This window comes from Bos mutus, chromosome 10, assembly GCF_027580195.1.
Source record: "Bos mutus isolate GX-2022 chromosome 10, NWIPB_WYAK_1.1, whole genome shotgun sequence".
NCBI lineage: Eukaryota > Metazoa > Chordata > Mammalia > Artiodactyla > Bovidae > Bos > Bos mutus.
Window position 1 is genome coordinate 38,164,449 of NC_091626.1, and position 26,354 is coordinate 38,190,802.

Genomic DNA, 26,354 nt, shown 5'->3' on the forward strand with positions numbered 1-26,354 from the left:
TTCATGGGGTCGCAAAGAGTTGGACATGACTGAGTGACTGAACTGAACTGATCTGATTGGCTATTCCAGTGTGAATTTAAGAACAGATGTACTCAACAGTATGATGAAAATAGAAGATACATGTGCCATTCATACTTGGAAGTAGGAAGTATAGAATGGTCAGACACTGGCTTAGGTTATTAAGCTTATTACCCAATTTAATGTTCTTTAGGTGTTTCTCCAAGGCCACTGGGGTCATTCTCAGTTAAATACATGAGTTGTAAAATGTAGCAGATAATTTTACATAAAAGCAGCCATGATAATGAGAATTGGTTTTCAGTTGTTTGTATAGTAGTTAACTATTCTCACATGATTTGCTGTTTGAACTATACAAATGCTCAAAGTCCAGCAACACCCTACTGCCAAACTCTGACCTCAGGAAAGTATGACAGTTGAATGGAGTGATACTGGCATGAGGCCAATTAGGGTGTATGTATACCTAGGATACTTGGCCTGAGTTCAGATTGTTCCTCCTCCAAGTGCTACTGTTCCTTGAAGGCAACAAAACTGATTATTCCACTCAATAACAGCTTGTTTACAAAGCACTTACATATGCATTCTATTTTTAAGCATAAAATATGGCTTTTTAAGTTTGAACTTACAGATCAAGAAATTTTTTAAGTGACACAATAGGGACTTTGTGAATCCTTAAATCCACTCCTCAAAATAAAAATAAAATTCTAAAGGTTAACAGTGGCTGTTAACCAACAATTACGTCACTAAACACAAAAAGAGCAGTGGCATCAATTACCTATGAAGCTGGTAGATGCAAAACATGTCAGTCCAGCAGGATATGATACAGATGAGCGATGGGGTTTTAAATTAATCTGATTCCAAAGCCTCTGTCTACAGTAGTTTAACTAAGGAATTTTACAACAGGCATAAAGCTACATCTTAATGCTGAATAAACAAGTGCTCAATTACCCCCACCAGTTTTGTCAGGCAAATATTAACCAAACTTGAATCGTTATAAGACAAAAATTTAATGAAAATTGGTAAGTAATAATCCAAGGGGCTAAATAGTTACATGGGACTGTATTAGAAATTTAATATACAAATGTTACATGTTATCATCATCTGATTCATCTTCTTCCTTCAAAGATTCCTGGTAAGAGAAAAACAGTGTTTAAAATCAATTTTTAGCACTGCTATAACAACCTGAATCTCAGTGCCTGTCATTCAAAATTCTTTATAAGTAAACTGGAATGCTGGTTTAGAATGTTAGATTTTACTTGAATGTCTTAAGTACATCCTGCTCTATCAATGACAATATTCTTGATAGGATACACACAGTATGAAAGCATTAAATGTTCTCAAAAAACCTTGCCATTTTCACATGCACAAAAAAGTTTTTTTGGAACCAGGGCAACTTTATCCCCATTGAGGATAACCTAGAAAGTTTCTTTTAGTTCAGCTCAACTCAGAAGTGTTATTTAATACAATTCAACATATTACCATGATGCTTTTACCTTGAGCTGTTTTCATGCTATGGCTTACCTTGGCATATTTCTCTGCCTCTTCCCTTACATCTTTAGGAACTATTTCATGTCTTCCATTAGTTACTGTAAATTAAGCCATATATTTAAATGAATTAAAAATGAGAATCACTGTGATTTGAAAAGACTAAACAATCTAGCCAATCCATAGGTAATACCAGGTTCTTTGACCTCATCTTTTTCCTTCCCCTACATAAGCACTTAAAATAAAGAAATTATACTATGGTTTTTCCAGAAATCGTGCCGATGTTACAGGTGGACCATAAAGAAGGCTGAGTGCCAAAGAACTGATGATGCTTTTGAATTGTGCTGGAGAAGACTCTTGAGAGTCCTTTGGACTGCAAGGAAATCAAACCATTCAATCCTAAAGGAAATCAAACCATTCAATCCTAAAGGAAGTCAACCCTGAATATTCATTGGAAGGACTGATGCTAAAGCCAAAGCTCCAATACTCTGGCTATCTGATGTGAAGAGCCAACGACATGGAAAAGACCTAATGCTAGGAAAGGTTGAAAGCAAAATGAAAAGAGGGCAGCAGAGGATGAAATGGTTGCACAGGCATCACTAACTCAATGGACATGAATTTGAGCAAATTCTAGGAGACAGTGGAGAACAGAGGAGCCTAGTATACTGCAGTCCATGGGGTTGCAAAGATTCATGAGTTAGCGAATGAACAATTTATTCACAGCATGATTAGATTTTAAAATCTGTCCCTGAAGCCCTATGGTTGCCTTAATAGAAAAAGGTTACTTCCCAATAATACTGTATGCAATGGATGTTTCAAAGTAAACTACTCACAACTTTATATAGTCTCTTATTAAGCAGAATTTTTCCATCAGTACCTCCTAAATTTATTCTAGCTTTGTTTGTATTAGAAAAGCAGTCAGAACACATTGTGGCCAATACTGCAATTGAATGAATGCTTATTTCATAATCCAGCAATTCCACTCTTAACATATATTTCTAAAATGCTACTACATATGCATGCCACAGTAGATGTAAAGGACATCCACAGCTGCATTATCCCTTTCCGTAAACACTGGAAAGGGCCCAGTTGTCTATTGAAATTCAAGACAGTGCTTACCTTTGTGGAGAAGGTAAGGGTTGTTGACTTAATAGAGGCCTAAGGGTTAGGCAATTTAAATCCTAAAATATAATGCTATGAAAGTGCTGCACTCAATATGTCAGCAAATTTGGAAAACTCAGCAGTGGCCATAGGACTGGAAAAGGTCAGTTTTCATTCCAATCCCAAAGAAAGGCAATGCCAAAGAATGCTCAAACTACCACACAATTGCACTCATTTCACATGCTAGTAAAACTAATGCTCAAAATTCTCCAAGCCAGGCTTCAGCAATACGTGAACTGTGAACTTCCAGATAGCTGGTTTAGAAAAGGCAGAAGAACCAGAAATCAAATGGCCAACATCCGCTGGATCATCAAAAAAGAGAGTTCCAGAAAAACATCTATTGACTTTATTGACTATGCCAAAGCCTTTGACTGTGTGGATCACAATAAACTGCAGAAAATTCTGAAAAGAGATGGGAATACCAGACCACCTGACCTGCCTCTTGAGAAACCTGTATGCAGGTCAGGAAGCAACAGTCAGAACTGGACATGGAACAATAGACTGGTTCCAAATTGGGAAAAGAGTACCTCAAGGCTGTATATTGTCACCCTGCTTATTTAACGTATATGCATGAGAAACGCTAGGCTGGAAAAAGTACAAGCTGGAATCAAGAATGCCTGGAGAAATATCAGTAACCTCAGATATGCAGATGACACCACCCTTCTGGCTGAAAGGGAAGAATAACTAAAGAGCCTCTTGATGAAAGTGAAAGAGGAGAGTGAACAAGTTGGCTTAAAGCTCAACATTCGGAAAACTAAGATCATGGCATCTGGTCCCATCACTTCATGGCAAATAGATGGGGAAACAGTGGCTGAATTATTTTGGGGGTTTCAAAATCACTGCAGATGGTGATTGCAGCCACAAAATTAACAGACACTTGCTCCTTGGAAGAGAAGTTATGACCAACCTAGACAGCATATTAAAAAGCAGAGACATTACTTTGCCAACAAAGGTCCATCTAGTCAAGGCTATGGTTTTTCCAGTAGTCATGTATGGATGTGAGAGTGGACTATAAAGAAAGCTGAGCGCCGAAGAATTGATGCTTTTGAACTGTGGTGTTGGAGAAGACTCTTGAGAGTCCCTTGGACTACACGGAGATTCAACCAGTCCATCCTAAAGGAGATCAGTCCTGGGTGTTCATTGGAAGGACTGATGTTGAGGCTGAAACTCCAATACTTTGGCCACCTGATGCGAAGAGCTGACTCATTTGAAAAGACCCTGATGTTGGGAAAGATTGAGGGCAGGAGAAGAAGGGGACGACAGAGGATCAGATGGTTGGATGGCATCACTGACACAATGGACATGTGTTTGGGTGGACTCCAGGAGTTGGTGAGGGACAGGGAGGCCTGGTGTGCTGTGGTTCATGGGGTCGCAAAGAGTCAGACACGACTGAAGTTACTGAACTGAAAACTGAAGGGTAATTTGGCAGGCTGGTCTACTTGTTGACCAAATTAGAGTTTACACTAATGTATCCATGCTGTTTGTTGTTTGTGTACTTTTCTGTGGGTACAGGCTATTACTAATTCTTTTTTAAGATTGAAAAAAAAATGGCACTTATAGTAAATTAGGCTTGGTACAGATGACTCTGAGAGCAAATAAGTACAGAGTAATCACTTACTTTCACCAACCCAGCTGAGCTCTAGTTCAAAAGCTTTATCCTTAACTTCATCGTGTACTATGTAAATTCTAGAAAAGAAAGAAGAAATTAACATCTGGCCATCTACAAACATAGTTCATGCACCCACTCAGCAAATCAACACCCCTTCCTAATATAAGGATTTATAAAATTATACACACAGTATAGTCTATATTATGAAAATTAACTAGGACTGATAAAAAATTAAACACTACAAAGGATTCACTATACCTTACACCTTTATACAACCCAAGCTGTTTACTTTGATACATTCTTTCAGAGACAGAACTAAGATGTCTCATAAGATTCAAATGGGAGAAAGGTATTATCTGTGCCTTTCCAGGATATTCAGTATTTTCCATTCATTAACTGATTTTTAAACAAAAACTAATTTATTAGTTTACAATTAGTCTTCATTCTGCATTTTCTTGGCAGGAATATTTTTAAACCCCTTTACTATTCTGGATGTCCCTAAACCTGGCCTTTAAACAGTACAAGACAAACTGCAGCAAACCAGGAAGCAGTGTCACACAATATTAAAAGTAGAAGTAAAAACAAGGCTTCCCTCGTGACTCAGTGGTAAAGAATCTGCCTGCCAATGCAGCAGATGGGTTTCATCCCTGATCCCAGAAGATCCCACTTGCTGCAGAGCAACTATACTATGGGCCCCAACTACTGAACCTGTGCTCTTAAGAGCCTGGGAGTTGCAACTGCTGAAGCTACCAGGCCACAATGAGGAGCCTTTGCACAAGAAGAGAAAAGCCTGAGCAGCAATAAAGACCCAGCACAGCCAAAAATAAAATTATTTTTAAAAAGTAAAAGTAAAAACAAGTATTAGCAAAGCTTTTTTTTTAAAATTTTATATTTTACCATCTCCCACAACAAAGTAGCAAAAGTAATTTGGAGGATATTCCTAAAGCCTTGCTATAACAGCTGTAACATAAGAAAGCATCTTAAACTTTCCAGAACTAAAAGATGCATAGTACTTCATTTTATTAAATGATGAAAGGATGGCTTTCCTACACAGAACAATATAAAAATAAAAGCTGTTATAACAACTGATACCCAGACAAGTTCTCGATGAAGGAAAAAAACTGTTGCACAATTCAATGATTATTTACTTTTTATTAGTTCTATTATATGTTAGTTGCCAGTGTCCTCTAGGTTGTCGTTATTAATAAATGACAATCACAGAATGGAATGGATTCCCCTTCACAAGAAAGGGCAAGGGTCTCATGGTAAAAGGCAGTGGGGAAGGAGGGTGTCAGTAGCAGGAGTGATAGATTGGTATAAAATTATAAAATACTTGTGATTTTAATATTTTGTTACAACTATCAGTACAGAGATTAAGAGTATCATTCAAATAATAGGTTTATCATCAGATGATAGACCATCCTGGACATTTTTTCCCCTTGCATGTATTATTAGATGTAAAACCTGCTGACTCGACCATGATGACGTAGTTCTAATGTGGAACAGAGGTGTTATGAATTCTCTGGAATATTACATTTATTACTCTTTAACTCTGAAAAGCTGACTATAAAACCAGCATTTTATTAGATTTTTTGAAATACTAAATGCCTGCATTCTTTGATCTAAAAAAATAATGTATTTTGAAGCATGGTCACTGAGATTTTACTGGCATTGTTGTTGCTTACTACTACTGTTACACAGCTTTCTACCCTAGGTATCTGTAACATAAACTACTTCAGGCTTTCTTAAGCTATTTCTAGATGTTCTGAAATACTTCTCTATTCATCTTGTTATAAGAACTTCAGCTGTAGACCTTAAAGTTGTAAGCTAAGGTTAATATTATTGGGACTTGTGAGATTGAAGAAGTCGGGAGCTAGCAAGAAGTCTAGAGGTTGACCATATCCTCCAAATCTTGAATTCTGTCAATGGAACAGGAGTATATTTTATCAAAAGCTATTTTTTCCCATCCTATTCACTGTCACTTAAAATGAAGCCTCTCAGAATGTTGGATTCACCTTCTTAAAATTAATGCAATAACTAATTTACAAACAAAACAGCCTCTTAGGATTAATGTATAAGGTAAGGTCAAGTAAAATATTTGTCAGTACTAATGAAAATTGCAACTTACATCTTTGCAACTTCTTTAACAACATCACGGCAGGTCATTTCTTTCATCTACAGAAAATAAAATATATATTCATTATGTTATGAGTCAAAGGAAGAACACTTTCCACTTGTGTAACTTTTCAGATTCTTTTTGCAACTTTTATCAGTAACCTATGCTCTTGAGATAAGATTCTTAAACATAAAACCAAGGAAAATAACCTGAAATTCAAAAAGACCAGAACCTAAGTTTTTTATTGTTTAATGTTTTTTAATGATTATTCAAAAAAAGCCTTGGGCACCAATAATTTTGTGAAATATATTAAAGTTTATAAAAATCTAGACTCCTTTATGAATTTATTCACAGGCAGACTCTGACACTTAAAAGATTACCAAGAAATGTTTTTTTTCTTTATAGTGAATTCAGGATAATAAAAAGCAAACAAACCACAAATACTTCTGCTGCTGCTGCTAAGTCACTTCAGTCGTGTCCGACTCTTTGACCCCATAGGTGGCAGCCCACCAGGCTCTGCCGTCCCTGGGATTCTCCAGGCAAGAACACTGGAGTGGGTGGCCATTTCCTTCTCCAGTGCAGAAAAGTGAAAGTGAAGTTGCTCAGTCGTGTCCGACCCTCAGCGACCCCATGGACTGCAGCCTTCCAAGCTCCTCCATCCATGGGATTTTCCAGGCAAGAGTATTGGAGTGGGGTGCCATTGCCTTCTCCCAAATACTTCTATATGCTAGATAAATAGGAATAAATTATCCCTCATGAAACTGTTCAAGACAAAACTGCAAAATGTAAGGGAAAGCTCTGAAGAACCAAGATCTGAGTAGAGTCTTAGAACACAGATTTATCTGATTTGATTATAAGGAAGATAAATTAACTGCAAAAGTGAACATATGGAAATCAAGGCAGAAAAACAGCCTTTAGATGCCTGGCAGAAAAGTCTGTTATACTAAAGGTACTGCAAGTAACCAGTGCAGAAATTTTTTTAAGTATATGTGTTTCTGAACACATTTGACAAAATTTTTTAAAATGCGCAAACCTGGTGTTCATATTCTGAATATGTGGAGGATGGAAAACAGTGAAAAAATAATGAACAGTCATACAGCAATCCAAACTTGAGGTAGTTTAACTACTGCATCTCTAAATTGGGCTCATTAATATTTTATTTTTTGTGTTTTTTTAATATTTACAAATCTTGATGCCCCAGCTGATAGAAGTAGGAAAAATACTGGAAAGCAACAACTGTTCAATCTAGACAGAGATGTTTATTTTATGGTATTTTTTCTGATTGAATTTCTGATTAAATTTTTTCATGGCAAATTGGGGGTGAAGAAAAGGAAAATACCGATATTCATATTTTTACCCTTACAAGTTAAGTTCTATATTTAGTAGATTAAGTGTAACATACAAAGGTAAACTTAAACTTGAAGCGATACATCTTAAATGTCAAATACATTTTTACATATGTTGGTAAAATTTACTTTATAAAATTATGTTCTTGGTAAACAGAACACAAGTAGAAAAGCAGACCAGAGTAATGATTGAGAGCAGGGGCTGGCAAACTCTGTTAAAGGGCCAAGTAGTAAATATTTTAGACTTTCATCATAGGGATAAGGTTTTCGGTCTCCATTCCAACTACTAAACTCCACTGTTGTACTAGAGCAAAAGCAGCCAGCGACTGAATATGGCTATGTTCCAATAAAACTGTAAAAAGCATCGCAACTAGGGATTATCATACAAAGTCAAGTCAGAAAGAGAAAAACAAGTATGTGGAATCTAATATATGACACAAATGAACTTAATTATGAAACAAAACCAGACTCTCAGACAACAGAGTTGTAGCTGCAAAGGAGAAGGGAGAAGGGAGCTAGTGGAGGGATGGAGCAGGACGTTGGGGTTAGCAGATGTAAGCTATTACATATATAGAATGGATAAACAAGGTCCTACTGTATAGCACAATGAACTACACTCAATATCCTATAAGCCCCTAGTAGAAAGAATATATGACAGAAAAGACCACTAGTCTAAGAGTTACAAGGTCTTGGATTGTTTGTAAGCAATAGTCTATGACTCTAGCCAGTGTGTTTTAACCGAGGGTTGGACTTGGGCTAAGTGATCTCTAAGGTCCTTTTGTCAATTTTATCAATCCTAAAATACCAAACATAAATTAGGTCTTGGTGTTAAATTCTAAGCACTAAAAGCCTAGCATTAAAAAAGCTGAATAAGTGAATTAGTTGAGCAAGGTTCCAGTATAGCATTAACATTAAATGTACAAGAAGATTTTGTCACTGTAATTTACCAAAATACTGCTAAATCATATGCCTGTCTTTTAAGGAAGTTTCTGATAAGCAATGAAGAGTTGGTGGGTACTATTTCAATGTCAAGTTGATCAATTTATAGCTAAAAGGAAAGCCAGCAAATTTTTAAGAAACTTTTTCCACACTAATAGACGTTGGGAACAAAGGAAAGAGAAGCAAAGGAGCGCAGACTTTAATGTGTAAGACTTCAGACAAAAGCTGTTTTCTAGTTGAAAGAAATGATACAGTAAAAGACCAAAGTTCTGAACCTAAGGGGCACAGGGTTCGGTGAATGGGTCTCAAGGATTTTGTGAAATTATATGAAATTTTTTTTTTTTTAAGATTAGACAGCCATAAAAATCATAAAAGGACCCATGACACAACTCTAAAGATAATATGCTGCCAGCTTTCCTGCTCAACTAATCTAGTAGCTTCAGAAAGCTTGACTCAAAATGGCAGACCACACTTGGACTAAAAGCTTTAGTCTGTGGTGATGAAACTTAACCACATGAGAATAATGGTATAGCAGAATCACATGAGAATAACAGTATAGCAGAATCACTTGAGAATAATGGTATAGCAGAATTTTAAACAATAAAAATTATTACCTGAAGCTTTTCAATTTCTGTCTTTGCAGCCTGCCTTGCTTTGCCAATGGCACAGCCCCAATAACCCTATTTAAAAAGAACACACACCAAAAAAAAAAAAGTATTATTAAATATACTATCATAAGTTATTAATGACTACTGTTTCTATTTAAAGATTAATAAAAGGATGCTAAATGACATTCAAAAGCACATATGGAGAAATACAGTAAAAAGACATTTACTAAAATGAATAACAAGGGACTCAAAAAGTTTAAAATATCAAACTTAAGTATAAAATAACCTGGATTATTTTCAAGAAATATCCCAAGGAAAACAAATTATATCATTTTACACACACACACAGAGACCATGAGCTAGAGGTATATCTGAGGCTGGAAATAGAAAAGAAATTAGCTTTATGAACTGAAATGACTTTTGAGAGAAATCATTCCTAAGAGTTAAGTACTCTAAGCCTTCTTAATGTATATATACACGTTTTTTGGCAGCACCAGTGCAGCTTGTGGAATTTTCAGTTTCCCAACCAGCAGGCAGTGAGAGCATGGAGTCCTAACCCATGGACCACCAGGGAATTCTCTAATTTATATTGTAAAGGTTTTTTTTTTTTAATTAAGTATGCCCATTCATACTTGTATAACTATATTCGTATATAATGACAAAACCTAAAGAGCCTTAATTTTGTTAATGAGTATAAAAACCATTAAAATCTCAGAAGACACTTTAAGAAAAGATTATTAGAGAAAGATCCAAGAAATCCCACTTAAAATCCTTTGTACTGGGGAATTCCCTGGCAGTTCAACAGTTAGGACACAGGCTTTCACTGTCATGGACCTGGGTTAGATCCCTGGTTGAACCCTGTTCGGGAAACTTAGATCCCACAAGCCATGTGGTGCAACCAGAAAAACAAAACAAAAACCCAAAACATCATCAAAAAACCCAAAAGACTTAAAAAGGGAGGGCATTATATTCCTTTTAAAGACACTGCTAATATTTATGGTAATAAAATAGCACATATTCAAAATTTTATGTTGACTATGCAGTTTCTGCATGGCAACCCACTCCAGTATTCCTGTCTGGAGAATCCCAGGGACAGAGGAGCCTGGCAGGCTACAGTCCTTGGGGTCACAAGAGTTGGACATGACTCAGTGACCAAACCATGCAGTTTCTACAGTAGCATATTAAAAGCCACAAATCTGGGACTTCTCTGGTGGTCTAGTGGTTAAGAATGCACACTCCTAACACACAGGGCACAAGTTCAATCCCTAGTCAGTTCACTAAGATCCCTCATGCCATGTGGCACAGTCCAAAAAAAGGTCACAAATCTTCGCTCTGTCTCATACCCATAAGGTTCTTGTTATTAATGTTAAATAAGAAAATGTTAAATGAATATTAAAGAAACATCATATAATCTGAATATATGATTTAAGTGAGAGACCATTAAACTGGAATAGAATTTCAGAAGATTCAAAATTAACTCACATATGAAACACCCGATGGGTCAATCATGTAGAGCTGTGCACCGTCATTCACACTGTAAGACCCTAACATGAAACTGCACAAAAGTAATACTTTTAAACCGTGGTTCTTAATACCAGAAAAGTATTAAAAAGTACAGTGATAAAAATGCAATTTTCTTTCTAAGATAAACATTGACTAATACCCATATAACTGACAGTAAGCACTTTGATAATATAGTTTGGATAAAAACTAGTATATACTTGAAAACGTTCAAAATTCATGTGCCTTGGTTTAGTATTAAACTTTCTAATCAACCTTTCCTGCGAGGATAGCACTGCAGGGAAAGGAGTACTGATAGATAGACATAACATGAGGGCCCAAGAGCTAAAGGCATAAACATGAAAAAGCCAAGGGAACAAAATTCTTGCTATGAACACACTGAAGCTACCTCAAACTCTTGTTCCACCCTTCATTCTTTCTTGGCTATTCCCGAATATTCCTCCAATTACTTTTCTGCAGTAACCCAAATTGATTCAATGCATTTTTTATGTACAACAAAATTAAAATTAGGGTACTGAACAATCATATGAATTACTGATTTTTTTGAAATTATAAATAGAAACCAGCCTCATCTTATATTACTACTTCATGGGCAGAATACCATAACAACCAATTCCCATTAAGAGCATTTTACCTGTTGCTTACAGAAGATAAGACAGAAACTAATGAAAAAACTGAGATGTCAGTACAGTTGACTACGTAATAACAACAAATGAACTCTATTTAAAATCAGTTTGCGGGGCTTCCCTGGTGGCTCAGTGGTGAAGAGTCTGCCTACCAGTGCAGGAGACACAGGTTCGATCCCTTATCTGGGAACATCTCACATACTGCAGATGAGCCCATGACCACAACTATGGAACCTGTGCTCTAGAGCCCAGGATCCACAACTGTGGAAGGCCATGCACCGTACAGCCTGTGCTCAACAAGAGAAGCCACCACAGTGAGAAGCCCACGCACCACAACTAGAGAGTAGCCCCTGCTCTCCACAACTAGAGAAAAGCCTGCACAGCAACAAAGACCCAAAAATAAAAATTTTTTTAAATTTTTAATAAAATCAGTTTGCAACTTCCTGAAAATGTCTGGATCTAATTTCAGAGATTCCTCCCCCCCCCAAGTTTTATTAATAAATAATTGACATGCATCACTACATTAAGGTATACAGCATAAAGGTTTGATTTATATACACTGTGAAATGCAATGATTACCACAGGTTTAGGTAATATCCATCATCTCACATAGATACAATAAAAAAAGTTCAACTACTTCTTGATGAAAGTTCATTTCTTAAGGGTATAAAAGGCTAATAAGATGCTGGGAAAACAGATAACTGTAGTACAGATATTACTGAATATCTCACTAAATTTCATACCTGCAGCCAAAAGGTCTAACAGCACTGTAGAGTGTATACGCGTGTACATACATGGCCACTCTATCTGCAAGATGCTGTGGGGGTAAAACAGAAGAGTTTATTAAGACTCTTCTCTTGCTGTTCCAGAGGCTCAACTGTTATCAACTTACTTTTAGTGGAATGTTATATCCAAAGTTAGATCTAAAGTTGGAAGCCTCTTCTCTTGCAATGTCTGCTGCTAAAGAACGAGCGTCTGCCAACAAACCTGCTACTGCCTGGAAAAAAAAAAAGTACCAATTAACATTCCTATCACAAATGAAGGAAAAGTATGTGACTATGATAGGCTTACTTGATATTTTTAACAAGCATCATCATTAGAATAAATTAGTTTGGCTTAAAGGTCTTTGCAAGAATCAGACACAACTTCGTGACTAAACCACCATCTTTGCAAGGCATTCTGGAATTTCGATGCTTGAGTATGGGATAACAATTTGGAAATTTCCTAACTGTGACTTCATTCTTTTGTCAAATGACCACATTAAAAAAAATTCCATGTCTCCCTAATTCCCACTTCATTATAAAGACTAAAACAACCACAAAGAAGAAAAAAACCATGGGTTTTGGTTAGAACTGGTTTTTAATTTAAAGCCATTCTATGTTTAAAAAGTTATTAAAAGTTTTTATTTAAAAGGCATAACCTCAAACCTCCTTTCTATTTCAGTGTACTAATAAATTGTAATGCCAAAGCAAAACATGACAAACCACAAATCTAGTGGCTTAGAACTGCAATTACCAAACCACACACTGAGATATCCCAGGGAACTACAGTAAACTCAGAGTTGTGGGGTGTTTTAAGTTTTGGGGGAAACACATATTGAAGTAGTTCAGTTTCAACATCAGATCATTCCACATTCCCTTCAATGCCATCGGGTCACTGAGAAGCTGGGGCTGCCGTGATAGAAAATAAGCACTGTGCAAAAATCATTGTGAAACAGGAAGCAGGGTGGGGTGGGGCATAGCATCGAATCCAATTCCAAACTTTAAGAAACTGCAGAGTACACATTAGTAGTTGTAGTTGTTTGAAAATAAAAACATTTTTATCTTCCTGTCATATGGTGAGGTTTTGTTTTTATAGCTACTAAGTTGTTAGAACATAACTAGTTATTTAGACCTACATATATAATACACAGAACCACTGGGCATTTCTTTTGGTCTAGGGAAGCCATGAAAACAGAAATGTTGGAACAGTTACAAGTACTGGAAACCACTGACATAAGATTTTCAGAATAAATGTTATCAAAAATTTTAACAGCCTTTTCTTCTACTGCTACCTAGTAATAGTAATGATTATGAAAATCCTTAATCCATTATTGATCCACTCATAACATGCTAAGCATTTTACATAATTACACATGAGGACAGGCACTATTACCACCATAGTTTTGCAGGTGAGGAAACTGGAGTTTAGAGTAACCCAGGTAGTAATTTTCATGATTTAAATAATCTTCCATTGCTTTGGATAAAACTCACTGTGAAGTTTAATAATCTGTCAAATTACTTGAAGATGACAATCGTGGAGACAGACTATCAATCCTTCTTTTTTTCTCCAACCTTCTTCAATGTCTAATGTTTTGCCAATTTCCAGTTGCAAGGAATGCCATCAGTTTTTAATAACAAATGGGACAAATTTGAAAATACTAGGAAAATCTTTCCACCACTGAACTACCTACAAGCATATATGATTTTTTTTTACTAAGTAAAAGAAAGCAGAATTCACTAATTCCCTTCTATCAGTTAGGTTACAATCTGGCCAAGTTTCAGGAAAACATACCAGTTTCATTGGTAGTAATAAATTTGTTCAGGAGGGAAAACAGATTCAGAAAAATAACTGAAGGAAAAAAAATGTATCTGTAGCTTTGTAGATTACTGGTTATATTTTGCTAGTCCTTTCTGTGTTGTGTGTAACACATCTTATTTAGAAATACTAATAACAAAGCTACCAATACTTCAGCAGAATGAGTGGATCCTACAGAATCTCACCCTGAAGAATGGGCTCTAGAGTAACACACAGACCATGGAGACCCAAGTACGAATCCCAGCACATTTCGTTACCAGCTGAGTGTTTCTTCATCTGTAAAAATGGGATTAATATTACTTTCACTGGTTTGTCAAGATTACATGAGATAATTGATGTAAAGAACTTCTGGCATAGTACCTAGCACACAGAATATGTATTCCCTTTTCTTCCTTGACTTTTCAGAAAGCAGGGTTAAAATTACTTTTCTCTTTTTTCTGGACTGTTATACTTACTGAATAAAGTCTGATATTTATATAGGATGACTTCAGTATACCTCAGTAATCTTATTTATGCCATACCAGCTGCATGAAATAAATATAGTGATGCTTATGAAGCTACTAAAAAAGATGTGCTCACTTTTCCTTTCGTCAGACATCCTTTCCTGATACTCCACCTTACTATAAAGGTATTTTCTTTCTGATAACATCTTCAGTTTGACAGTTATCCCCAGAAAGGATACAAAAAACTAAAGACTTATTGCCTCTCAAGCATGTGCCTTGATTGGCGATCTATGCTGCCAAGATTTTTTACCCAAGCTTCTCACTCCTCTCCCCTCCTCATTTTCTTCAACTTGGTTTTTCGTATGTATCTCCAACTGGATTATAAGAATTCTACCAGTATTCTTCCTGGAAAATTCCATGGGCAGAGGAGCATGGTGGGCTACAGTCCATGGAGTCACAAAGAGCTGGACATGACTGAGCAACTGAGCATGTATGCACGCACCTTTCTTTTAGACAGTGAACTGTTCACAAACCAGTCTTTCTGATTATTTCTATGGCTGCTCTCTGATCTGTTTTTGCCTCAATGCTAAAGTAATAAATAGGTTCTTATAATTAAATTTTTATATATTCCAGTTAATTACATCACAAGAAACTGGACAAGGCAAAAAGGAACATTTTTAAATGTGACCTTACCATTCCAACATGTCGATCAACATTAAAAAGTCGTTTGTTGGAACCTTCTTCATAAAGTTTAGACAGGACTAATTTTTCTACCCCAAAGACAACGCCGTCTTTACATCTGATTCCAATAGCTGTACTGAAACAAGTAGAAAAAAATCAATTTTTTAAACTGAAAATAAAAGAAACTTTGTAAACTCAAGTTAAAAAAACAAAAAACAGGCAAATCTGTTTCTTAGAATATATCAAGTTTTTAAAGCAAATACATTTGAAAACTAGAAAGGGCAAACATCCTAAAGTGTGATGAATTAGATCCATACAAATAATCATGTGACCAAAACAAAAAAAATTTCGTATCATGACACGGAAAGATAATACACAAATGAAAAAAGATGCTAACAAAATGCGTAACTAGTGGCACAGTATCTAGCAATATGCTGGCTCTCTTATGACAAATGCTGACTAGTCATGTCCATTAAAAATGATACATAACATGCATATAAATGATAGGCTACATACAAAATAAAAAGTTAACAGTTTCTAATCTGGGTGGGAATATTATAATTATTTTCCCTCCTTTTGCTTTTTCTGCATTAACAATGTGTTGCTTACAGTAAGTGTAAAAGAATAAACATTCTGTTCAACTGTTTAAAACAAAATTGATCAAAAAAACAAGTAAAATGTGGAGAAATTATATACCGCCATTTCAAGAAAAAACAATTACTTTAACTCTAATAATTCTTTTAACAAAGAGAATTCTATCAGAAACAACCAGAAAAATGAATTGAGCCACATGCACAAATTTTATAAAGAATTTCAGACACTCCTTCCCCCACACTTCAGGTACCTTTTCAAGTTTAAATTCCTTGGTCCAAATTTCCTAACTCCCAAGAATCTGCAAAGCCCATCTAGCTAATTCAATTTCATATTATAAATTCTGTGCTCTACTGAATTCAACCTCATTGTCGTCCCTCAAACACCATTTTTGCTTTCCAGTCTTTATTGAAGTTATCCTGGGCATCAGAATACACTTCCTCCTCACCACAGCACATTTAAATAAATTTCCACAAACTTTCACAAGTTTACTTGAATAGTCTCAGACAGCCTTTCCCAGTTATTACAATTTCTCATCTTCCTCATTTTTCAGAATCTAAAATGTCCCTTTCCCTAAATCAAAAGTTCTCAAAGTGTCGTCTGTCAGGTCAAAATTATTTTTATAAAAATACAGAAACATCATTTGACTTTCTCCATTGTGTGGATGTTTGCACCAATGCTACTGGCTGACAATAAACGGTAGCAGTAAATACCACTCGTTGTATTCTTTATTGCTATGCTCAGTTTTGTTTTTTTAACATTTTTAGTTAAGAATGTCCCTGATAAAGTTGTAGTTAATTTTATTAGACATTAATCCTTAAGTATCTTTTTATTATCCTAACAAAAAGCAAGTTAGCCAAAGTTCTTCTGCTGCACATCAAAATATGATGGTTGCCTACAGGAAAAAGCACTGATAAACTGCTTTCAGGTGTGAAGTTTTTCATGGAACATCTGTTTTTACCATCAAAGAATAATAACTATGGTTATTTCCACTTAGGTATGTGGCAGACTCTTCTCTAAAATGAACAAAACAAGCCTGTCACTTCAAGGAAAACAAAAGAGAGTATTTTCTTGCCAGTGATAAAATCTGAGTTTTCAAACACAAACTGGGGTTTTGGAAAACATATTGGTGGTGATATTACAAAATGTGATGTTTCTAACAGTTTATAATGAAATATGTCTACTTTGGAAGGTTTGTTATAACTCAGTGAACCAGTATTTTCCAAATGACCAACATACAATGTTACAAATCATGCATGGATAAAACATGCAAAGTACAAGACAGTGCAATAGACTTTAATAGTAGTACAAACGGTTCATTATTATGTTTTCAGACTCCACACTGCAACTAACCTTTACGAAACTAAAATCTGTCCAGTATGGTACAGTATAAATAAACAACATGCATAAGGTTATTAAATGACTCCTCTCTTTTCCAACCACGTATGTATATGAAGCCTGATTTGGTGTTGCACAAACTTCAACAAAAGTTACAATGTACTGAAGCAGCAGCAACTATGAGACTCTGCCTTTTATTAAGATTCAATTAATCACTGAGATTTTCAAGAATGTAAAACAACGCAATTCTTCTCACCACACTTTTTTTCCATGCTTTGGAAAAGTAATTTTCATTAAAAATGTTATTGTTACTTAAGTATTTTAATAAATGTTAATGTAATTATTTGTTAACATGCAATTTTATCACTGTTATTTAAATAAATTTAGAAGTATTTTTTATTTTTTGGTTTTAATTTCAAATACAGTAAATACTGATGAACCAATAACCGCATAAATAAATGCTCTTTGGGGTGAGCATTATGGTAAATACTTATAGAACCTAAGAGCCTACTTAATTAAATATTCATCAAGGTTCTAATGATTTTTTTTCAAGTATAAGGATGTCCTAAGACCACAATTTTGTGTACATTTTTGTTCTAAACAATCTAGCCTCACAATTATGTTGCACAATCTTCCTTTCATATCTTGTCCCCTCAATGAGGATAAACCGAAAAATTATAATTTAACTCCTTTTTTTCTTTTGCATATTACCTTCTAGGGGCATCCTTTTATAAAATAGTTATGATCATCATATATAGGTTTTTTTAAATAGTGTTTTAAGTATCCTTTTATATGTTCTTAATTATTTGTTTTGGTAGTTCCTGTCCCTAACAAAACAGGTACTCAAAAATATTTAACTTTTAAATCCCCAAGATTGAATTTCTTTCTTTGAAAGAACTGATCTCTAGGACTTCCTGGTGGTCCAGTGGTTAAGACTTCCCACTTACACTTCAGGGCACACAGGTTTGATTCCTGGTTGGGGAACTAAGATCTCGCATGCTGTACAGATGCGGCCAAAAAATAATAATAAATAATGAAAATAAAGATAAAAATAAACAAATGGGTCCTAATGAAGCTTAAAAGCTTTTACACAGCAAAGGAAACCATAAACAAGATGAAAAGACAACTCTCAGAATGGGAGAAAATAATCTGCAAAGGAAGCAATGACAACAAATTAATCTCGAAACTATACAAACACTCATGCAGCTCAATATCAAAAAACAAACAACCCAACCAAAAAATGGGCATAAGACCTAAATAGAAATTTCTCCAAAGGAGACATAAAGATGGCCAACAAACACATGAAAAAATGTTCATCATTAGTTATTAAATAAATGCAAATCAAAACTATAATGACATATCACCTCACACCAGTCAGAATGGCCATCAACAAAAATTCCACAAAGAGTAAATGCTGGAGAAGGTGTGGAGAAAAGGGAACCCTCTTACACTGTTGATAGGACTGTAAACTGGTATAGCCACTAAGAAGAAGAGTATAGAGGTGCCTTAAAAAACTAAAAATGTAACTACCACATGACTAAGCAATCCCACTCCTGGGATATACCTAAAGAAAATCATAACTCAAAAAGATACATGCACTCCAATGTTCACGGCAGCACTATTTACAATAGAAAGGACATGGAAGTAACCTAAATGTCCATCAACAGAGGAATGGAAAAAGAAAATGTGGTATATACATACATACAATGGAATATCACTTAGCCATAAATAGGAATGAAATTGTGCCATTTGCAGACACATAGATGGACCTAGAGATTGTCACACAGAGTGAAGTCAGAAAGAGAAAAATAAGTTATCATATATTAATGCATACATATAATGTTTTCTAGTGAAAGCTGCTGCTGCTGCTGCTGCTGCTGCTGCTAAGTCGCTTCAATCGTGTCCGACTCTGTGCGACCCCATAGACGGCAGCCCACCAGGCTCCCCCGTCCCTGGGATTCTCCAGGCAAGAACACTGGAGTGGGTTGCCATTTCCTTCTCCAATGCATGAAAGTGAAAAAATAAAGTGAAGTCGCTCAGTCGTGTCCGACTCCTAGCAACTGCATGGACTGCAGCCCACCAGGCCCCCCGTCCATGAAAAGCTAGAAAAATAGTATAGATGAATTTACCTGCAAAGCAAAAATAGGGACACAAATATGGAGTACAAATAAATGGATATCAAGGGGGGAAAGGGGGAAATGTGGTGGATTAGGATTTACATATGTACACTACTAAGAAGCAACAGAGTTTCAGAAAAACATCTATTTCTGCTTTATTGACTACGCCAAAGCCTTTGACTGTGTGGATCACAATAAACTGTGGAAGGTTCTGAAAGAGATGGGAATACCAGACCACCTGACCTGACCTGCCTCTTGAGAAACCTGTATGCAGGTCAAGAAGCAACAGTTAGAACTGGACATGGAACAATAGACTGGTTCCAGGAAAGGAGTACATCAAGGCTGTATGTTGTCACCCTGCTTATTTAACTTATATGCAGAGTACATCATGAGATATGCCAGGCTGGAGGAAGCACAAGCTGGAATCAAGACTGCCGGGAGAAATATCAATAACCTCAGATATGGAGATGACACCACCCTTATGGCAGAAAGTGAAGAAGAACTAAAGAGCCCCTTGATGAAAGTGAAAGAGAGTGAAAAAGTTGGCTTAAAGCTCAACATTCAGAAAACTAAGATCATGGCATCTGGTCCCACCACTTCATGGCAAATAGATGGGGCAACAGTGGAAACAGTGTCAGGCTTTATTATTCTGGGCTCCAAAATCACTGCAGATGGTGACTGCAGCCATGAAATTAAAAAACACTTATTCCTTGAAAGGAAAGTTATGACCAACCTAGACAGCATATTAAAAAGCAGAGACATTACTTTGCCAACAAAGGTCCGTCTAAGTCAAGGCTATGGTTTTTCCAGTAGTCATGCATGGATGTGAGAGTTGGACTATAAAGAGCTGAGCGCTGAAGAATTGATGCTTTTGAACTGTGGTGTTGGAGAAGACTCTTGAAAGTCCCTTGGACTGCAAGGAGATCCAACTAGTCCATTCTAAAGGAAATCAGTCTTGGGTGTTCATTGGAAGGTCAGATGTTGAAGCTGAAACTCCAATATTTTGGCCACCTGATGCGAAGAGCTGACTCATTTGAAAAGACCCTGATATTGGGAAAGATTGAAGGCAGAAGGGGACGACAGTGAATGACATGGTTGGATGGCATCACCGACTCAATGGACATGAGTATGGGTGGACTCTGGACTTGGTGATGGACAAGGTGGCCTGGCATGCTGTGGTTCATGGGGTCGCAAAGAGTCAGACATGACTGAGCGACTGAACTGAACTGAAGAATAAAATAGATAACTAATGAGAACAAATTGTCTGTGGTGGATTCATTTCGATATTTGGCAAAACTAATACAATATTGTAAAGTTTAAAAAAAAAAAAAAAAAAAAAAGAACAAATTGTACAGCCCAAAAAACTCTACTCAGGGCTCTGTGATGACCTAATTAGGAAGGAAATCCAAAGAAGAGAGGATATATGTATACATGTGGCTGATTCACTTTGCAGTATAGCAGAAACCAACACAACATTGTAAAGCCACTAAACTACACTCCAACTAAATAGCAAAAATAATGATTAACTAAAAAATAATTTATCTCCTTTCAATTCAGGTATAGAATCTTACTTAAAATTATTTGGTTAAATGTTTTCATCAGTCTATATGTTTCACTCTTAAGAAGATTCACATCTTATTTTTCTATTTTCCACTTAGGGAACGGCTACCCACTCTAGTATTTGGCCTGGAGAATTCCATGGACAGTATAGTCCATTGGGTTGCAAAGAGTCGGACACAACTGAGCAACTTTCACATTCACTTTTTCAAGTTCACAAAACACTTAAAAATTTTCCAATTTCATTTTTCTGGTAAGGCATGGGAAGCAGTTAGATTAGATGTCCACACCCCAGTTTTACAGACAAAAAAGTGACACTCAGGGGACTGAATACTGGAACCTTATATATTATTACCATTTGGCAGCAGTTAGCAGGAAAATTCACATCTTCTGATCCTCATCCAATATTCTATCATACCAGGTGACATATGTCCCTTTAAAAAAGGAACTTTCCAAGTAGTTTTTCTTTATGTAAAAAAATATTCATTTTTAATGTTTCCAGTTTTTAAAATTATATTTAAGTTTGCTTAAATGAAACTGTTCACATGACCTTCCCAAAATTAAATATAACTGTTTAAAGTCATATTTAGAAATAATTTATAGAAAACAAATTGCTAAAATACACAGATCTCACAGCCTAATCTCAGTTTTCTCAGTTACAGATGGTTTCAAAATGTATCTCCAGTTCTTCTTAGTCAAGACATCTCCCACCAGTTTTTTTACACCAATGAAAATGCAAAGACGCAAAGGAGGAAAAGAAAAACAATAAACTTCCTCAATCTTTCTTCAACTCATTGGCCAAAGAGCCTATCTTCTTTCATCAACGGGGGAAAAAATGTCAACTTTTCTTGAATTTGACTCTCTTTTGAACTCTTTCAGGCCTTGTACACAATGACAAATACAGTTCAACCTAAAATTCTTAACAGCCTCACTTCTACTGTATTATCAGATACTAACAGTTTGTAAGTACTTATATCTATAAAAATACATTTAAACACAAAATCAACTAGCTTCACTAACAAATCCCATAAGAAGACTCAATGTATTTTTGTTCAAAAATTTTAAAATACTATTTCATAAATCATTAGAAATCTATACATCTTCTTTCTACCACCAAGAAAATGGCACACAAAAAATGAACATCTATTTATTCAGTATCTACTGAGGGCTATGAGGCTTCCCAGGTGGTACTAGTGGTAAAGAATTGCCTGCCAATGCAGGAGACCTAAGAGACTCGAGTTCAATCCCTGGGTCAGGAAGATCCCCCTGGAGAACAGCATGGCCACCCACTCCAGTATTCTTGCCTGGAAAATCCCATGGACGGAGGAGCCTGGCGGGCTACAGTCCATAGGATCACAAAGAATCGGACACGACTGAAGCAACTTAGTATGCACACACAGAGGGCTATGCGCCAGCACATGCAAAGACCAGTTACTATCTATAACCTCATGAAAATTCCATAATTGAATATTGAAGGTATTAGTAGAAAGTGAGAAAACTACATCTACACATGGGCTTTTCTAATATTCTTAAAACATTTTCCTACTATGCAACTTTTCATTACATTCAAAACACTGAGCTCAAACATCAACACAGCTTATTTAGTAGCCCTAAAAAAATTTTTTCAAGAGATCTGAATGACATGAAAGAAAAATTTTTAAATCTTTTATCTCATACCAAAGCTGCTTTATATTCAAAAGTACAATGATTACTTATATATATATTATATAGATACATGTATAACTCAATCACTGTGCTATACACTTGAAACTACATTATAAATCAACTATACTTCAATAAAAAAATTAAGAATGAAACCTGTCTTGGCAGACTATTCAATTAGAAGTGATTTTTTTAAATGACCACTAGAAGTGATTTTTTAAAATGATCATACAATTGATTATAAAAATTGTTCAATATAAGACTCAGAATTTGTCAACAAGCCAGTAATTCAACTAAGATATTATAGTGGTCATTTTAGTGAATTACTCTAAACAAAAAAGACAGATTGTGGAGAAAAAAATGGTAGGTAACCCACTGCAATATTCTTGTCTGGGAAACCCCATGGACAGAGGAGCCTGGTGGGTTACAGTCCATGGGGTTGCAAAGAGTAGGACACGACTGAGAGACTAACACTAACACTTTCACACTCAGGGTGGATTTTCTAGCTCCAAGTCACCCTTTAAGGAACTGCTTCATTTTGTACGCTTTGTGTAAAAATAAAGATTACTGTTTAAGACCAAAAAAAAAAAAAGAGTGAAGGAAGTAATCCAGCAGGAAAATATCTTGGTGGTCCTACACCTTTTGGAGTATGGCAGCAGAAGAGAAAAATAAAAAATATCCCTGCTGAGATGATCATGTGACCAACTGCACAGGGCACTGAAAACACAAGGAAATAAAAGATTAGACAATAAAGTTACAAACCTATTGGCCAAGGAAACCAACGATATAAGTCAAGAATCTGAAAAAGGGAAAAGGGGCTAGCAAAGATGTTGATGAATTTGGCTTTACACACTTGAGACATGGTAGAATGTTTAAGTGTGTAATTCTGGAGTCAACTGGAAATATAGTCACATGGAAAGAGCTGGCCTAAAGAGAAATCTGGAAATGACTAATAAATTGAGATTATTTTGGGGCATGTATTATTTGTGCCAAAGTAACATAACAAAGCCTAATTACCAAAAACAAAGAGAAGGAGACATTTAATATCTGGCTAAAACACACTAATTTCAAGTAAAACATTGTTTCTTACCTACTATTTTCCACAGCCTTCATAGCATATTCAACTTGAAAAACTCTTCCATCCGGAGAGAATGTTGAAGCTGACAGATCATACTACAAGAAAAATGCAATAACAAGCTTAGAAGGATGCACCTTTGGCAGTAATAACAATTTTTTCCTAAATGGCTTACACATCAGAAATGTGTGTTCAATCTCAGTGAAGATTTTGCTTTGAAGAGAAAGGGAAAGCATGTCAGAGCAGGAACAGCAGCTAAGAGAAAGTTACACACTTTAGATTTCTGCTATTGACAAGCAATGAACGAAGTCCTGGGTAAAGTCAGAACTTTTCCCACACAGAACATGGCTCATTTCTGAAAAAATTACCAAGGTAGAAACAACACTGGCTTCTCTTTAGCACCACAGCTTCTCATAGCTGTGGCAGTAATGAATTAAAGGAGCTTGGATACATCATTTAGCATTCAGATATTTAATAAGCATCTACTATATGTCAGGCACTATGAGAAAATACAAAGACTACTCATTCTTAAAGTCCTTCATTTTCAAATCAGACCTCAAACAGATCCAGGTGCTGGAGATAAAAGGTTCTACAACGAAAAATAAGACAAAGTGAACTTATGGTCTCAGGGAATACCACAGACTACCTGATCAGGGAAGGCATTGCTACGGAAATTATATTTATGTTATTTAAACTGAGCCAGACCTAAAAGACAAGTAACTACTCATTTAGAATATGGAGGAGTGTCCTGGCATCTGGCATAAAAGACCTCAGGGTAGAAATAAGAGGAGCAAAATTAAGAAAAAGGAAATAATGCCACTGAGATCTTGAGCACCACAAATGGTAAACAGAAGAGTAAACTATTTTAGAGGCATATAAGGGCCAAGTTATGCTAAGTCTTTTATTTTAGGCTGGAGTAGGAAGTTTAAATTTTATTCTAAATGCAATAGAAAGTCACTGGAGTTTGGGTGGGGTGAGGGGAAGAGGTTCTAATTTTTTTTTTTTAAATGCTGTTCATCTGGTAAATGAATTATAGAGAAAACAAAAGTGGAAGCAGAGATAGGGTATTCCAAACGGAGTGTCTTAGACCAGAGAGAAAGACATGGAAGGTGTTATCCTTTGAGGGCGCAGTCAAAAAAACCTTGCTAATGGATTGGCTTTAGGAGTACAGTAAAAAAGAACTCAGAAGTGCATCATAGATTTTTTTTTTCATTTAAGCGACTAAAATGGAACCATTCACTGAAATGTAAATTGTAGGAGATGCAAAATGGCAACGGAAGAAGAAAACCCAGAGATCTACTCTGGACGTGTCATTTGAAACGCTTATCAAACAAGTGGAGAGAAATGTCAAGACAGGTCTTCGCATCTGGAGTTCTTGGGACAAGACAGGTATTAAGTCTTCAATAGTGGTGCTTCCTGCTTCTCAGCTTGTTGGTCTGTTAAAGGAAGATCTTTAACTCTACCAGCTTAATACCGAAACATCTCACCTATTTATATTATCAAACGTTTTTAAAGGGTTTGTAGAACCTTTCAGAACACTATTAATCTAGGGTAGTTGGTCTGTTGGTCTGCTAAACGAAGATCTTTACCACCGTAATACTCAAAATTTCTCACCTATTTATATTATCAAATATTTTTAAAAGGTTTGTAGAACCCTTCAGAACACTATTAATCTAGGGTAATACTAATGTAGTTGCAAAGTCAATTTGCTACAACATGCAATACTGAGCATCAACTAATTCAAAAACGGGATGACAACCTTGGTATAAATTGCCTATTATCCAACTTGGAAAACCAGTATTTGGGCCTAATGGTGAGAATCAAAATCTTATGCACAATGGGAGTAGATGAACTGAGAAACCCATTACCCAATGCCTCCAGTGGAACCAATCAATAAATATTTCTAAACACTATGTTTTCTATATGGGGAAATACATAAAAGGAGCAAGCCGAAGATTGTATATATGCAGTATGTTTAACAAAGGAAAGTTAGTAGGCCGAACAAGTTAACAAATCTTACTCCAAAATCCGGGACAGTCTGTTCAAAGAAGCGGTTAAGTCCGTAGCAAATCATTAAAACGCTGACGGTACTGAGACCTCACACTGCTGTTATTTCTCTACAAGAAAAGCTGGGACAACGGAAAAATGGAAAAGATTCTTCAGATTCCGCTTTTTAGACTATTTTCCTTATCAGTTCTCAGAAGGTTCCAGGGACTCATAAAGAGAGGTCCATCGGTACCCTCGAAACTAAGGCAGAGAATCCCCGGGAGTCAGAAGCACCCCAGGAAGTTCAAGGGTGGGGAGGGGGGGGGAGAGGTTCTTGGAAAGCGGAGTCACAAACTTTGGACTCTCGAGCCGCCTTGCCTCAGTGGTGCTCAAGAGCTTAATTGTTGCCCAAGTCCTTCACAGCGCGTGCACACACACCATTTCAGGCCTCAAGAGTTTCCACTTTCGGTTTCCCTAAGTGGCTAAAGAAAGTGACTCAGCAACCTAAAGCGGCTCCAAATCTCACTACTGCGCGGCCAAGCCCGTTACACCTGAGCTGAGAAGCGTCAAGTCACGGTCACCGCAGGCGCGGGCCTAGACCTCCCGGCACCGCACAACTAGAAGCGGCCCACCTGCCCCAGGCAGTCCCAGAGGACCCCGAGTCCGCGCACCCACCGCGGTCTGTCCGCGTTCCCTTCTACGCTAATCCTTAGACTATCACACAGAGAAATAAAGAACTTACCCCGGTGCCGATTGAGCTCATAGTGCTAAAATCACTGGGACTCTTACGGCTTCAGGCCTAAAGCGATCCCCCAGCACCACAGCAAGAAACTAGTAACAAGCTCTCTTATTGACTATTCTTCCAACCAATAGCCTTTTCTGTAGCTCGTTCCTGGAGCGT

At 36.4% G+C, this 26,354-nt stretch overlaps 1 protein-coding gene across 2 annotated transcripts; it reads right to left on the reverse strand.

The window, feature by feature from the left end:
• Positions 1-1,003: 1,003 nt before the first annotated feature.
• On the reverse strand, positions 1,004-26,354 carry PSMA3 (proteasome 20S subunit alpha 3). 2 transcript variants are annotated; one of them, XM_005900863.3, is made up of 11 exons: positions 26,196-26,354; positions 23,483-23,565; positions 15,140-15,263; positions 12,319-12,423; positions 12,170-12,243; positions 10,762-10,834; positions 9,286-9,351; positions 6,399-6,445; positions 4,280-4,347; positions 1,537-1,601; positions 1,004-1,144 (listed from the first exon to the last, which is right to left on the reverse strand). In XM_005900863.3, exons 1-11 carry the CDS (start codon positions 26,214-26,216, stop codon positions 1,100-1,102), a joined length of 771 nt encoding a protein of 256 aa, XP_005900925.2. In that variant the 5' UTR covers positions 26,217-26,354; the 3' UTR covers positions 1,004-1,099. The 2 variants fall into 2 exon arrangements, with proteins under 2 accessions (XP_005900925.2, XP_070233877.1); XM_070377776.1 differs by lacking the exon at positions 26,196-26,354 and adding an exon at positions 25,488-25,556.